Consider the following 17,017-nt stretch of genomic DNA (forward strand, 5'->3'; position numbering starts at 1 on the left):
CCGGGAATGTATATGATGGTATGTTATCCAAGTAAGACCTTGTTCTTAGACAGACAGTATGTGTGGTATTTGTATTTCAAGTGAACAATTCTGCTTTGATTATGGATTTATTGTATTGCAACACTTTTTGTTTATATTTTTATAGCATAAAGATTTTCCATTTGTATGATTCATTAAACAATGCTTCATGTACATTTATTCAGCAGTTGTCTACCTTGCACTAAACTAAAATAGTTCTCTGTTATATTTGAATATTTGAGCTCTTTAATAATCATTATTCTTGAACTCATTTGAATTTTTATACTCACTGTTTTCTATAACTTTTTAGTGTTACAATTGTGAAGAAGAGGCCATGTACCATTGTTGTTGGAACACTTCTTACTGTTCTGTAAAATGTCAGCAGGAACACTGGCACAAAGAACACAAACGGGTGTGTCGACGGAAACGGTAGCCATTTAATTCAGGAAACATTCATCTACTACAGAAGAAAATCTGACATTATGACAATTAAGCACAGTGTATGTGCTTTACAGTGTGTTGATTCAGTGTGAAACCAGTACATGGAGGATCTAAATTTGAAAACTAGAAAAAACCATGTGGAAATTGTTGCAGCAGACTTGATTCAGTTCACCAATAAATATATGAAACTGTCGACCATTTAAATGACATTGCATTGTTGTATTTTTTTATGTTGATGACAAGGTTTCCAAGATGAGAATTTTCTACTGAAAAATTTTATCATGCTTTATATGTGAAATATAAACTTTAGGAAAAAAATTTACATTTGGTTACATTGAATTTGAAATTATGTAACCCTGAAGATAATTGTGCTCATCAAATTATTTTTTTTGTTAAGAATAATTTTGTAAGCCTTCACTACTGCAAAGGAAAAATAGTAATGGAGCTGAAAATAATCCTTTTGCAATCAGTGAAGGATATGTTTATGTACAGTACTTTAAATCATAAAGGCCATATGTACAATATATTTGTTCTATAAACAAGTTTCCATTGCAAACCATAAATATTACACACAAATCATTATAGTGGTGAAATTTTAGCCCAGGGAATTTAAACCCCTTTGCATTATTTATATATAGTGTAATTTATACATGTGCATAACAAGCAAATACTTTTATTTTACCCTTTTTTTACGTATTCCAAGGATTGTGAATTATTAGGTACATTTATATATATATATTATAATAACTTTTTCTTTTTTCTGATTGCAAGTAGAATTGTGAAGTTTTAAAAATTTGTGTGACTGTGTGAAATGATGGACTGGTAGATTTTCACTTTGAAAAGAATTTAATGAAAGAGAGAATGCTATTAATACTTACCATGAAAAGGCAGTTATATAATGAAACTCTAATACATTGGTCTGTCTGGACAATTCAACAGTGTTGGCAATATTGAGTGGCGTCAGTTACACACTTTTGACACCCCTTTCATTCACAGATTATATATTGCCTTATAGTCTAACTTTTCTTGTCAAAAAAATCAGGTGAGGATATTTTGATTTCCCTATATACATGTATCATTTTTATATGATAGTTATACTAGTTTGAACAGTTTTAGATGAAATATTGTAAGTTTTCTTTTTGCTGTATCAAGACAATTTTTTTTTCTTTTTATTCAATCATGATCATCTCTGTTCCCTTTCAAGACTGTTAAGACAAGGCAATACATAAATGTAGTTGATAGTGGAATCAGATGGTTTTCTGCATGAATCCATTGCACCACATGGTATATAATTACTATATGTCTATTGAATAAAATATGGTTTATGTTTATAAATAGGTGGTAGTGCCATACATGGAATGTAAAGATGAAAAATTTCTGACAGCTCTTGAATGATTGCAAACTGCTTAAAATGATTTCTGAAAAATGTTGATGGCTGTTGAAATTTTGATTTCTGTATTGTATTAAAACAATAGTAGAAACATTTTGGCAGACTATTTTTCCTATTTGTATTTTTAGCCTTATATAAAAACAATCTTGCTACAAAACTGTATCTTAAAGGTTTATCTTTATAATTTGCAATTCATAAAAAGGATATTTCAAAAAGTTTGAAAAATTACTAAAATTTATGTATTGTGTCTCTCTGTAAAAAATGAACACTTGAAATTAAGTGAAATGTTAATTTTGAGGATCGTAATGATATATGTTCAATAAGCAACCATTTTAATTTAGAAATCCAAAAAGCATCTAGTGTAATAAATTATACAAAGATTGATGTACACATTAAATGCTAATTATACATTGGCATGATTTTTATTTTTACTATTATATAATTGCTGTATCAGTGCTTTGTGTATGAATATAAACTTTAAATTTCATGTTTTGATTGAAATAATACCATACTTAGGTCTATTTTCATACATATATGTAGTGCTACATAATGCTAGAAGATATTATTTAAGGGGGAAACACCCAGAATGATTGCAGTGACCCTTCATGTAAGTGAGGTTAATCACTGTCTAATATTTCACTAAAATCTCTCATCAGTAGATTTCCACACTGTTAATGTTCTCTTTCTTTCATTTACTTGTTTGTCAAGTTAAAAATCAAAAATTCATTATCCACTGAATATTAAAGTTTGGTATTTTGAAAGCTCTCATTTCAAATAGAAATATGTTGAAGTGAGTCTGTAGTCCCAACTAAGGCTGAATGTGAACTCTGAACATATATATCTTGAACACTTTTCTCGATTACTCTGCATTCAAGACACTTTTAAAAGTTCTTTGAGTATAGAAATTCTTGCATTAAAATACAGTTGACATTTTGTAATTTGAACGTCAATATCTCAAATGCCGTAAATATGAGTGTGAAGTCCCAACTGATTTTGATGTGTTTTTAATCTCAATTTCTATAATCCTCTGATATCCCAAAGTTTTTCTTTGTCCGTCATGTTTGAGATAACAAGGTTTGACCGTACTTACATTATGTATGACTTGATTGAATTTGTTGATAGTCAGCTTAATAGAAATTTTTTTTTAAAGGAAAACAACTAAAACACCACAAAAGAACAGCATGTACACTACCTTCATTACTTGTAGTATTTTTATGAGGACTTAATTAATTCACATGGATTTGTAACCATCTTGATTTATTAAGCCAGCAGGGATAATTGTGACTAATGCAAAAAGAAAACTCCGCAAAGGGGCCAGTTCTCAGTGTTCTTCAGAGGATAGTTGTAAAGAAATACTGTCTCATGTGGTGTCTATTTCTTTTTAATTAACTCATCCTTAATATGCTTAATCAGATATTTATAGCTTAATTAAATTTTCTTTTCAAGTAGAGTAGTGAACTGTTTATCATCATTGTTCTTCATTTTCTTATGATATACCAATGATTCTAAAAGGTAGAATAAGTTTATTTGCTTTTTATTGCTTATCTTCACTAATAAATAAACTCCTTCATTATATAACCAATGTCTAGAAGTACCCTTCACTTTTTGTTTTAAATCTGAAAAGGCAGAGCTTAAATGGTGCAAATTTAACTAGTCAACTTCATCCTATCATCTAAATGTTTTGTGTTCCGATATAACAGCTTATTTTTAAAAAAAAAACAGTTGTGTGTTGACAACATTAAAATATACATTAGATAATGGTATTTACATATTGTTTTTGTAGAAATAAAAATAAAAACCAAAGTACTGTAATGATTTTTTAGTTATGATGGTGTATACTTGAATTTATTATCAAGAATCCATTTTATTGGTTTTGATAAATGAAAAATTCCACACAATTTACAATTTCATTAACTAGAATAGTTTTTATAGCCTTCACAGTCATGAACTAGAATAGTTTTATACTTCACAGTCTTAAGGCATGATGTGCAAAATTGTATATCAACAACTTTGGCATAGTTTCATTTCTTTCTGTTCCTTTTCCTGAATCAGAATGTAAATTTTCAATCTAAAGGGGGTTAGCATTTTTTCCAATACTGAAATTAATTACAGGAATGGCAAGAAACTCTCTTATACTTGAATTATTATTTTATCATTTATGTTAGTAAATATTCCATCAAACAGAACATAAGATGCTCTGAACAGTTATCTAAACCACTTTCAATAATCATATACCACAAAATTAATCTCATGTACATATAATGTGTGATTAATAAAGATGTCATCTTTACATCCACATCCAAGATCAGTGGGCTTATTCTTCTGATTAGTTTGGTTATTTGTGATAATCATTTAGCCATAGAGAAAACATCTTCTAAGGCCAAGCTAAGGCTATATTTAGGTGTTCGTGGTCAAATAGAAGTTTCTCACATTCTAATGATTTCTTACCACTGAAGACATGTTGTTTCGCTAATTCCCATAGGTTTTCTCAAATATATTGTTAATTAATAATAGGGGTTTTTAATCACTTAAAGTAGAAGTAGTTAAACTCTAGTCTGGATTCCCAGGGTCGTCCAACTTTTCAGAATAATCAGATTTTACACTGTGCATTTGTTAATTATTTGATTTGATCTGTTGGAATATCCATCCAAGTGGGTTTTTTTTCTCTTGATAATAGTATGTCTATTTCATTAATTGTGTGAAAAGTACTTTCAATTTTGTTAATGTAAACTACAAAACATGTTTATAATTACATTTTTATTGTCTCACTATGTTGAATGATTACTGAGTATATAATTATGTACTTACATGTATTATGATAAACCGTTATATGAAATTGTGAAAAAAACAGATTAAATATTTAATGTATAAAAAATAAAGTGAGTAGTATTTCATTGATGCTTGAATTAATTATTTCTAATGTAGATTGTCCGCCTCCGTCCCTCGGGACCCTCCACCCCCCACTTCACCCCCCTGTCTCTCACTCTTTACTCCGCTATTTTTTTTCAAGTCGGAGACAATTGAATGCATTTTTGTAAACAAACATTTAAATCTGGGATGAAGGTAACTAGAAACTCATTTATTTAAACTTGTTAATGTCAAATTAAGTTTTCTTGCTGAATTCGGTCTGACCTTAGCTTTATGCATATTAGCAAAAATGTTATAACAGTACTTTAATTAGAAATCTATCCTCAAGCTTACATCATTGACTTTCAGTGTCAGAACTTAGTGGTTTAAGTTTTTCAACCTCTTCAAATATTATAAAAAGAAAAAAAAACGAAAGTGCTTTTACACCTTGATCCTTATTTTGAAACTACACGGAATTTTTTTTCTCTCATAACTGTTTACAAAAAGATATTTTCTGAAAATCGATCAAGATACGTACGTATGTACTTTTTTAAATGGGGCATTATAAGTAGCAGCTGTTCTGTAAAGAGTCGATGAAGAAATCCTCAAGTTTACATCGTTGACATTCAATGTCGGAACTAACTGGTGTGTGTCATTCATCTCCACATTGGAAAAAAAACTCCAACTTCTGATGAGCTCACCTGAGCTAAAGAAATGCATTTTTGTAAACAACCTCAAGTTTACGTCGTTGACATTCAGTGTCGGAACTAAGTGGTGTGTGTCATTCATCCCCACATTGAAAAAACTCCAACTTCTTCTTAGCTCACCTGAGCTAAAGGAATGCTTAAGTGGCGCGCCTACCCCTGGGGTCATTATTTGAAAAAAAAAACACGAAAAACTAAACTTGAATCTACACCATGTAATGAAGTTTTCATGTTTATTGAGAATATTATTACTAGATGCCTTAAAATTTTCACTAATTCTTAATTATCTCCCCTTGAAGCAGGACGTGGCCTATTCATTTGAACAAACTTAAATCCCCTTGAAAAAAAGAGGGTTTTTTGGCAAGTTTGGTTGAAATTGGCCCAGTGGTGCTTGAGAAGAAGTAGAAAATTTGAAAAATTCACAGACAACTTCCTTTATATTTCTTTGTAAAACTATTATTGTGGTCCCACCCTAGCTCTAGGGGGTTATGATTGGAACAAACTTTACGATATCTCAGGATGCCTCCACATGAATATGACTGATAATGGCTTGGGAAGAAGATTTTTAAAGATTCTTCCTATACATTCCCATGTTTAACTTTGATTGCCCATTGTGACTCCACCTTACCCCTGGGGGCCATGAATTGAACAAACTTGAAAATACACTCTCTGAGAATGCTTCCATATAAATATGGTCAATAATGGTTTTGGAAGATGACTGTATCCCTTATTGAAAAAAGATGATTTTTAAAGATTCTTCCTATGTATTCCCATGTAAAACTTTGATCGCCCATTGTGACCCCATCCTAGCCCCGGATCATAATCTGAACAAAGTTCAGATCTGTAAAAATCTTTTAAAGGCATGATCAGTAATATAAATATGGAAGCATCTTCAGTTAGTGTAAATTCAAGTTTGTTCAAATCATTGCCTCTTCCCTTGCCCCTCCCGGGGTAGGGTGGGACCACATATATTTTAAACTTTGAAATCGAACTGATTTCTGCTTTTCTCTTTTCAAAGTGCTCAGGTGGCTATGTGGCCCATGGGCCTCTTCTTTATCCCTTCAGCTACATGTAGTAACAGATGTTGCAGTAATACAAGAACGACGTTTTTTTGTCGTAACTGTTTATGAAAAAAGATATTTTTGAAAACGTTGTTTTGAACTAAATCGATCAAGATATTGTGTGTACTGCTTTTTCTTTCATAACTGGGGCATTATAAGTAGCTGCTTTTCTGCAAAAAACATCAATGAACTTTTTTCCTTTATTTGTGTTTAGCTTAGTTTCAAAGAATGACCTTTGACTTTATTATTTATTGTGTATTAAACTCAGTTTTAAAGAAACTGTTCAAGATATTTTCGCCAAACTTTATACACATATACAGATTTTCATGTTTCATTACGAATAAACCCTGGACAGGACATTCATGTCCTACGGACATATTTCTAGTTTACAAAGTAATTTTGTAACTAAAGGTAACCATATACAAGATATGAAAACTTTTTTTGAGGACGCAGTTGTCTATGAAAACGAAGAACCAGTTATATAATTTATCGTGGAAATGGACATATGAAGCTTTGAAAATCATACGTTTTGATGCTGTATATATTTCCTTTTGAAAAAAGGGGTTATGTGATTTAAAATTTCACAGAATCTCTTAAGAGATTTTGAATCCACATTTTATTTACACCACTTTTATGAAAATGATGTGGCATAGTACGTTTGAATTTTTCACAGTAGTTAATATTTTGCTGAAGAAATAGGATAGCGGCTTGGTTGAACTTTGAATATTAACAAGAAATAAAGGACACTACAGAATCTGCTACATCAGCTTGGATATTTTACTGACTATATACGTTAATAGTCAACTAACAGCTAAACTGTATGACAAACGGGATGACTTCAGCTTTTCCATCGTCAGCTTTTTCCTTTTATGTAGGAATATTAATTCCACAATCACTTACATATTGTGTTTGTGTCTCCCAACTGATTTGATACTCAAAAGCATTTTCTGAGTACGATCCATTTAATCTTAATTAGAGGTAGGCTATTGACAAGTCAGTTGATGTTACAAGGTTTTCAATTATCTCGTTTAAAGTCAGCAATTTGCAAATTAATAATAATGACCTTATTTGCACATGCAAACTCTTGTTTGGTCATATTTTGACTTACATGCTTCCTACAAATTGTTTGACCTTTGTTTTCATTCCATTCTGACGATGAATTACTCCATTAAATTAATTCAGCGGGTTCACGGCGGATGTGACCGGTTGAACAGGGAAAGCTTTCTCCTCCTAGGCACCTGATCCCAGCTCTGGTATTTCCAGGAGCCTGTATGTTTGCCCTGTTCACGATCCGTATTTCTACTGGATTTATGAGATCGTTATCTTCACCTTTTACACGTCAAGCTTTATTTATGTGTGTAACTGAAAACATACAGGTACTCGAAAATGAAAGTCGACAGTAGGCAGTTCTCAGAATAGTTCATCAAGCCACTTTATCATGTTCGTCTTCTATACTTTCATTTCAACTCTGAACAGATCCGGGAATATGTAAGTCAGTATACTGATCTTAATAAGTATATCAAAATATATATGTAAATAGATATTTGAAATTATTTGGCATAAAAGATCCGATAGACAAACATATATATGACAGGGACGCAAAACCTATATCTTAATGAGTATATCAAAATATATATGTAAATAGATATTTGAAATCATTTGGCATAAAAGATCCGATAGACAAACATATATATGACAGGGACGCAAAACCTATATCTTAATGAGTATATCAAAATATATATGTAAATAGATATTTGAAATCATTTGGCATAAAAGATCCGATAGACAAACATATGTATGACAGGGACGCAAAAGCTAGAAGCTCAAGTGAAGAATGCTGTTCTGTTTTTTTGTTTGTTTGTTTTTTTTTTTTTTTTGTTGTTTGTTTTTTCAAACTAAAATATACTCAAACACATGGTACAAACTTTCATTCGCCGAACGATTCAATGAATAATTTTACAGATAAGTATCAGCGTTTCTTTTCAAAATCTCACATGTTTCTCATTGATAAAACATGGCTTGGTAAACATTATCAGTCAACAGCGAAAACCACATTACTCGTAGCCCTTAATGAAGTACTTTCTTGCTCTATTGTATAAATGTATGAGCTGTAATAACGTTCGGGCAGGCCACATAAAACAAATATAGAACACATATGAATTACAGAGTACAAAGGCAATAAAACAAGACGACAAGCGACAGGAAGCTTTTCAGATTTGAGGACACTGCTGTTCAGATTACAGGGATCACCTTGGAAGCCAAAAAGTCACACGTCGGGTAATTTTATTCACAACAAACACTTCCGTCCATCTTTTCCTTCAAATCATGACACTTTTTTCCAATTAAAGTTCATCGATACTCTGATAAGAGAGATAACTCCTAATGACATAAATGTCTATTATTCCTTTACAAATTTGTCATGTTGAAATGTCTGAGTTTTACTTAAAAAATACATTTCTTTTGGAAAATCATAAGAGTTGAAGAAACTTTTTTTATGAGTGAGCAGAAAGTTAATGAACCTTAATTTTTCTATCAGGTATATCAGTAAGACAAATATTGTATGACATTTTTCCTACATATAAGCGACATATTATACTCTTTAGTTACCTGTTGCTTATTGATATTACCAGATATCTTTTTTAAAGTTTTTCTTTCTCATGCAATGATAACATTTTCTTAAACAGCGCAATGAGTAACAACTACACATTAAGTTCATATATATACCATTGCCTTTTTCTGCCTCTGTAAAAGAAATAGAGAATACTTTCGTTTCGTTACTTTCGTTAATTGGCAATTTGTTTGTTTATATTACTGAAAGGCCCTTTTTTGTGACCTGAAATTGATTGTACACTTTATTGCACTTCATTTACTCTAGTTTTAATTCTTTTTTAGACTGCAATAACTATGTCTTTTACATGTGAAATATGCAAGAAAGATTTTAAAAATCAGCATGGATTGAGTATACATTTGTCAAAAATGCACTCAAGACTAACATGTGGAATATGCCAAAGAAGCGATTTCAAAAATGAACAAGGACTCAGCATTCACATATCCAGAATACACCCTCAGGAATGTACTTCATATGGACGAAAAGAAACAGAACTTTATACAAGACAGCATAGAACCGGCAGCAAAGATGGAAGAGGTGAAAAGAGTTTTTCAATGCAAAGAGAAACTCCAAGATCCAAAGATAGACTTCCAACCACCCACAATCCACATGGTAGCACTGTAAAAGTAGATTGTAAATCTTATAGTGGTGCCAAAAGAGAACATAAAGGCCATACAAGGACCTTACAAAAAGCCTTGCCTTCAAAATTGAAAGAAATTCCTAAAATAGATTCTTTCATATCAGAAAAGAAGGACGTTGCTAAAGATGTACAGACATCTCCGCAATCTTTAACCAAATCAGAGGGGAAAGCAGGGGGTAGAAGTTTTAAACAAAGAAAAGAAAAGGAACTGTTGGACATTGAAAGGTCACCTTCGTCAATGTCAGGCAAGAGAAATGCTTAATTGGCCTCGCTAATATTTTTTTTTTTTTATTCATCTGCATGTTTTTTATGAAATTATGATAGAAAACAGATTGTGTATTATGCTGTCCAATTTCTTATACCAATGATTTTGATAGTTTTTCATAAAATTAATATTTTTTAATTACAGATTCATTTTTTTCAGATTCGTCACTCTTATGTCGCGCATCGGATAAAAGCAAACTTCTAATAATGCTTCAGGCAGGCATCAAATGCCCAAAAGAAGACAGCCAATTAAGAAGAGATAGAGTCAAAATATTTGTTCGGTCTTTAGAAGAAACGATTGCAGGGATTTCGGATGTTCCGCTGGAATTGTTTAAATCTGGATCTTTCTACGATAATACAAAGGTATAAAATATGAACTGGGCAATCAATCCATTTTACAATACACATATATATAGTTGAAACGGTATAACGGTAAAAAAATGTTCTAATGTCTTTTATTTAAAAAAATAAAATGATTCATTACACTAAGGGAACAGAATGTATACTTGAGTCAAAGTTTCATATTTTGCAGTTTTAATTATTTAAACATAATTTTGAAGTAAATTTACTTATGATACAATCTTTTCAAAAGTTTAAAACGTGAACGTATTGCAATAATGGATTTAATTGATTATGGAGTTAATTCCAATCTATAAACGACGTTAAAGTAATTATGAGAAAACATTGTAAATTATTTCTTAATACATCTATCATCCTATTTTTTTAAAATATGACAACAAGTCTTAATTTCTATCTTTTAAGTATGTCGTGTTTCACATTCATATCTTTTTTATGATTTTCTTTTCAGATAGACTACGCCGATGAGTTTGATTTTATGTTTTACCCTAAGGCCAATTTTGAAGCTGACTTTACAAACTGTCCACCAGGTTTCTGTAAAATAAAGAAAGGTCGAACTACTAGTCAGGATTTTGACAAGATGTTCAACAAAGATGGTTATCTTGTTCCCGAATCTTTTAAAGAAAAGATGTTCCAAATTTTTAAAAATTGTATTGCAAGTCCAGATTTCCATGAAGGCAGAAGAACCAGAAGTAAGATTTTTAACATCCATCGAAAGTTTCTACTCATTCTAATATTGTTTATGCTGTCACTGTTTATAAGCGTATTTTGTGAACTTGTGTTTTAATGTCTGAATTCTTTAATTTCAATATCCCCTTTTTTAAAAAAAAAAAAGTATTTATTTGACAGTGTTCTTTAATGAAAGAATTCCACATTACCAAAATTACTCTCTCTGTCTGTCTGCCTCTCTCTCTCTCTGTCTGTCTCTCTCTCCTTAGGAAAACTGCGTCCTCCCGAAAGTCCGGCTTTCACTGTGCTTTATGACTTGCAACTTTATGGCAAACCACCAATCGACATTGATCTAGTTCCAGCCATTAAAATAGATGGATGGTCTCCAAATTTTACAAAACTCCATGCAAATTGGCTAAGTGATGACCATGCTAGAAAGGCGATGAAATGTTTTCACGCTGTCACGAAGACATTTCCAGGAAGTAAGGATTATATTACTCACATATTTTGCTTTATATAAGCATTATTATAGCAGCAAGCTTTTGATAAAAAATACTATTCTGACACATCCTACTTCTAATACTACACGAGTATGTCTCTGTTCGGAAAAAGTAGTCAATACAAATTAGCATTCAATATAAACGAAAACGAACCTTGCTAGAAATTAAAAGATGTTTTCAAGTATCATTACATTTTGTAACACGAGACAATCTTTTTTTTCACTGTGATGAAAAATTCTCTTACGTAGAACATGCAGATGCAGAACTTCTTTGGAGGGTGTCATTTTCACATGCCGAAAAGAAACTGATTAACCACGCTGATTATACAGACAAAGGTGTCCGGAAGACAATATTTAAAATTTTAAAGAAAATTAAGGAAGATATCAAAACCGACTGTCCGGGAATTGAAAAATTCTGCAGTTATCACCTGAAGATGTTTATGCTAGGATTTTTTGATAGACACAAAGACTTCTCTGAAACAAATAAGGAACTTTTGCTCAATCAAAGTATCAGAGAACTTGTTAAAGGTCTGCAAGGGGGAGAAATTATAAACTATTTCATTCAAAATGACAATATTTTGACATATATACCGGAGAAAGAAAGAGCACTTGTAGCACAAAAATTCAGTGAAAAAATATAGTTTACTGATTGATCAGGAAATATTGACTATGGGGATGTGAATAGTGGTCTGAAAACTTAGTTTTACTTTTAATTTTAACAAGTACATGAACGATTGAACAATGTTTGCTGGATGCAAAATATTGTCTATTTTCAATAAATGAATTTTATACTTTATAGCCATTTTACATACTACTCTTGTATATTTGAAAAATTTATTTAATTACCAGAATTAATATCTTTAATTCATCATATTGATATAAATGTGAAATATCTTAATCATTATGATATGATTTAATACTAAAATATATGAACAAAGTTTGTACATGTACATGTATCAAATAATTATGATTTTGAAAAGATGTGTTTCTACGGGTTTTTCTATTGTCTTAATGGAGTTACACAGCAAACGTCTCTCTTGCTCGATTCTTTAGCTGGTCTCTTTTTTAGTTTCCATTCTTCACATAATTAGAAAAAACCGTTTCAATCATTTTCATTTACCAAGGACCAGTGCACATAGCCATTCGCACTTAAGGTTGCTTAGAATCCCCCCCCCCCTTTCCCAAAAAAGTTTCATGGACATTCATGGGCATTCAAATAATTGAAAAGGTAAGCCAAGCTTCTTTTCGTATTTCCATCCAAAAAGTAGGTCATTAAAATATGCAGTAGATGTTTGTTCCCATTCTTCCTAAGATAAGGAGTGCATTCTATTAAAATTATATTCCATTCATTCGGAATTTCTTTTTATAGACTTTTTTTCTGTTAACATTGTTAACATTGTTTTGAAATACTATTGAAACGATTTAAATGAAGTTTGTACTGGTATTTTGAATGATACATAGGTTACAGATGCTCTGTGAAGAATCAATGTTGAGAGTGAAAATGCACAGTGTGTAATTCCTAGAATATACCGATTGTAGTGCAAAGCAATTTTAGTTCAGATGTTGTACGAATGGCAACAAATGTAAATAATTGACTCTTTTACGCATATTGACAGAGTTGGATCTAATTATTTTTCTCTAAAGGGGATTTAGCTCTGCACTTCAAATATCAAGGCATTAAAGTGTCTTGATACGTCCTTTTACACAAAAAAGATTTTCTAAAATCAACATGAATGGTTTTTATCTTAAGTATGGCTTTCCCAGTACATCTGTTACTGCAGATCTTAACATCTAAATATGTGGCAATATGTTACCTCGTGTTGCCTCTTTATAATGTGTTATTGTACTTCTTTATATGAAAAGGCCTATGGGCCTTAACGGTCACCTGATTATCATGAGATTCTCAGTTTTTGACCAAATAAGAACCACTGGTACTTGATCCCTGGTACTTTTGTGGCAAAATTTTAAAAGTTCGAATGTGTTAATACATGTATCTAGTGTTCGTATAATCATATTGATGCAGCTTGACTTCTAGAACTTCAGGAGTGAAGAAGATAAAGTACACTGTATCATTATATAACCAACTCGTCCACCCAGGGGCCTGCAGACCCCTGGATCAGGGAGACATAAATTTGATAACTTTTGTTGAAGATTTGATGCTTACTAAAATCAAGCAAACAAATTGTTTGGTACATTTCTATGAAAAAAGAGGTGTTTCAAAGACTAACATACTTACAATATATGATCAACTTAGCACCATCCTAGTCCCTGAGCTTGGAATTGTACAATTTTAGTAAAGGATTAAGCACTCATTGTAATCGTGCATACTGTCTGAGTGCTAAATGTCCATGGCTAAAGAAGATTTTTCATAGATACAATGTATTTTCAAAATATGAGCAACTAACCCTAATCCTCGGGCTTGTAATTTGCCTGCTAGCTGTCTTTGAGTAAAGAAAGATTTTATAAAGGTATTCTGTGATGCATTTTCATCCATGAATAACTGAGTCTCAGGCTGGAGCTTGAACTCTAAGGTCGGGGGCCATCAATTTCGCGATGTTGGCAAATGGTTGATTACTCATTCAATTCATGCAAACAAACGGCCTGCCAGATGTCTATGAGTAATGCATGAAATATGGAGATAACGAATAGTATTCAAGCTCAAAGTCCATTAAAACAGCGGCGGACACACGGGCCTCCAAAAACATCAGAGGTGGGATCAGGTGTCATGGAGGAGTGAACATCCCCTGCCGACCGGTCACACCCGCCGCGTGCTCCTTGATCGGGAAATAACGAAAAAAACGTCGAGAATTCAGTGAATAATTCAGTAAATAATGGTCTAACAATTACATGTAGTATGAAAAACGTCAGTCAGCATATGACTTAATGATAGATTGTATATGCTGACAAGGTCATTGTATACTGTAGATTCCTTATTTTACGCTAGTACTTAATATCGCAAAATGGCTAAAGGGCGTCAAATCGCGAGAGAAATAATTCGCGAAAGGGTGATTTATCTAGACATTTTACATACATTAAAGCACCATAGAAATAAAAGAAAGTAATTTTATTTCGCGAGTGGTGCTTCTCGCGTAATTACGCGATAATTTCTTCCTCGCGTATATTTAGGAATCTACAGTAGACAAAAGAACTTACGAAATGATGACTTTAAACGAGACTGTTGATATTCTAGTTTCATCAACTTGTTTGTCAATAACTTACCTCGTTTTAGAAATTGTTCATACGTAGAGCATGTTCGATTACCATTAACGTCTTTTTCTAGTAAAATATCCAAATATGAAACAGATGTGTCAGACTCTGTGGTATCTTTTATTTCAAGCTCCCTGGAATATATCGTGACGACATTTGAATGCAAATAATAATAATACGTCGTCGATATATCTAAATGTCGAGTTGAAGGCCACAGCAAGAGATTTCCTTTTCTCATGTATAAGATTTTGAATAAATTCTGCTTCATATGAATACAAAAATAGGTCTGCTAACAACGGGGCACAATTGATACTCGTGGAAATTCCAACAGATTGTTGGAAGACGCGGTCTCCAAAAACCACATAGATACTGTCAATCAGAAACTCAAGCATCTTTTTAATATCAACTTCAGAGTACTTGTGAGTATAATCAGAATGGTTTTTAACAAAATAATTTTGCAAATGACCAATGACAGTGTGATTTGATCACATGTCCAACCGATAATTTCATCCCGAAAAAAGTGTTAAAAAAAAAAAAAAAAAAAAAAAAAAAAACCTTATACATGTTATTTACTTTCGGTTGTGAATAAGGTTTGATATTCACCATAAAAATATCAATATCAATATTCCCCTCGGTCAATATTGATATTTTTCTGATGAATGACAATCCATATTCACTACCGAAAGAGTCCATAATTGTACATTATAAATTCTTTACATTTGTATAGATTAATGATAGACACTATAATGAAACCTACATTTTAAAATTTCAAAGTATTTTGTCAAAATATATGAAAGTTATTGAGATTTTTATTCAGACAATAAAAGCAAAGTGCGCCTCATTGGATGACCCTCTCTATATTACCCTACTAATATCACAGAAAAATATTTATAAAAACAAAAAGTTGAAAAAAATCGATTTTTAAAAATGAATTCACTTCCTTTGGCGACAGGAAATCCCGACGGCGTACAAAAATCAACTTTCAAGCAAGTCTATATCACGATCTATTATCTCTAAAAGTTTGATATTGATATGTATCTCTAGCCGTTCATGAGATAATCCCTGGACAAAATTTCATTTTAAAATCAGAAAATGGTCCATACATAGCTCGGCACCAGATATGATTGATGGTGTTTCCTTCCAGATAAACTAAATTCCGCCTACGACATGTTTTTCTCGCAAATTTCATTCCAATCCATCCAATTCATAGTCTTTGAGAAATCACGTGAACAAAATTAGAATGTTGATGAATGTACTTTTGTGAATAAATGACCTTTTTACAAAATATGGGTCTTGAGTCCAATTTTGTGCCAAACTATTTCAGACTTGGGCTGTTTATAATTTAAAAGTGTATTGGTTGACATAAATGCTGTGTCCATATGCACAAAACATTACAATCTAATAATATCTCGTCAAAATAAAAATATAATTTCCGAACAATGTGCAAAAAATAGATAATTTGGGTTGGGAATTTACGTTCATCATGTTCATGAATATTTAAAAAGTTCGTTTTTATGGGGACATCCCTCGTATATGTGAAACGGTCTTTGATGTTTGTTTAGGAATTTGTTTTGTTGAATTTAGGATTTTATTAAGAATGAACATTATAACGATCATGATGATTGACACCGCATTCTATATTCCTCCAATATAATTATACAAAATATACCCATTCCACCGAACATTAGGTCTCGGCACAAATGTTTGTCTTTCAGTTATGAATTTGCAACCGACAAGCTTGTTTTTACATGCATGAATGAGGTGGTTTATGTGAACTTGAAAAGATGTTATCATTATTCTCAGGTAACCTTAAATTTTTCGAAAATGAAAGTAGACAGTATGCACTTCTCAGAATTGTTCATCAAGCCACTTGTGTTCATCCTCTATAACAGGAATTTTATACGTGCTTTTCATCTGAAATAGATCTAGGTAAGTGCACAGGATTTCTTAGGTCAGTATACTAGTAATTAAATAGATACTGTTATGTAAAAAGATAGGCATGTTTACGTGTATTACGATTTCGTAGGTCAGTATACTAGTAAGTAAATAGATACTAGTCTTGTATGTATTCTAAATAGATACATGGGATGGACATGTGTACGTTTATAAGTTTAGTTTACGTACGGTTTTTTAAGATTTTCATGAAAGTATGACAAATTCGTTGGTTCTTGTAATAAATGAAAAGTTAATATATGTATGGTATAGAATTGTTTTAATATTTAACATGTTTAAGCAAACCACAATCGATTGGAGGCCGACCTGTAATTTAAATCACTTTACATGCACTGTAAAAATTGTGTTTAGGAAATAAA

General features: G+C 31.8%; 1 protein-coding gene across 2 annotated transcripts in view; it reads left to right on the forward strand.

Moving 5' to 3' along the window:
* The window catches only part of LOC133194003 (zinc finger MYND domain-containing protein 11-like), a 187,921-nt gene that overhangs the window by 12,033 nt on the left and 158,871 nt on the right, over positions 1–17,017 (forward strand). The window contains exon 15 of one of the 2 annotated variants that reach the window (XM_061329914.1): positions 329–456. In XM_061329914.1, coding sequence (XP_061185898.1) covers positions 329–451 — 123 coding nt within the window. In that variant the 3' untranslated portion in view covers positions 452–456. Of the gene's footprint in view, positions 1–328; positions 4,729–17,017 lie in introns of those variants that run through there. The other variant, XM_061329913.1, reaches the window with a different exon arrangement.

This window comes from Saccostrea echinata, unplaced genomic scaffold (genome assembly GCF_033153115.1).
Source record: "Saccostrea echinata isolate AGI-Se365-2 ecotype Australia unplaced genomic scaffold, CSIRO_AGI_Sech_v1 ptg000028l, whole genome shotgun sequence".
Lineage (NCBI taxonomy): Eukaryota > Metazoa > Mollusca > Bivalvia > Ostreida > Ostreidae > Saccostrea > Saccostrea echinata.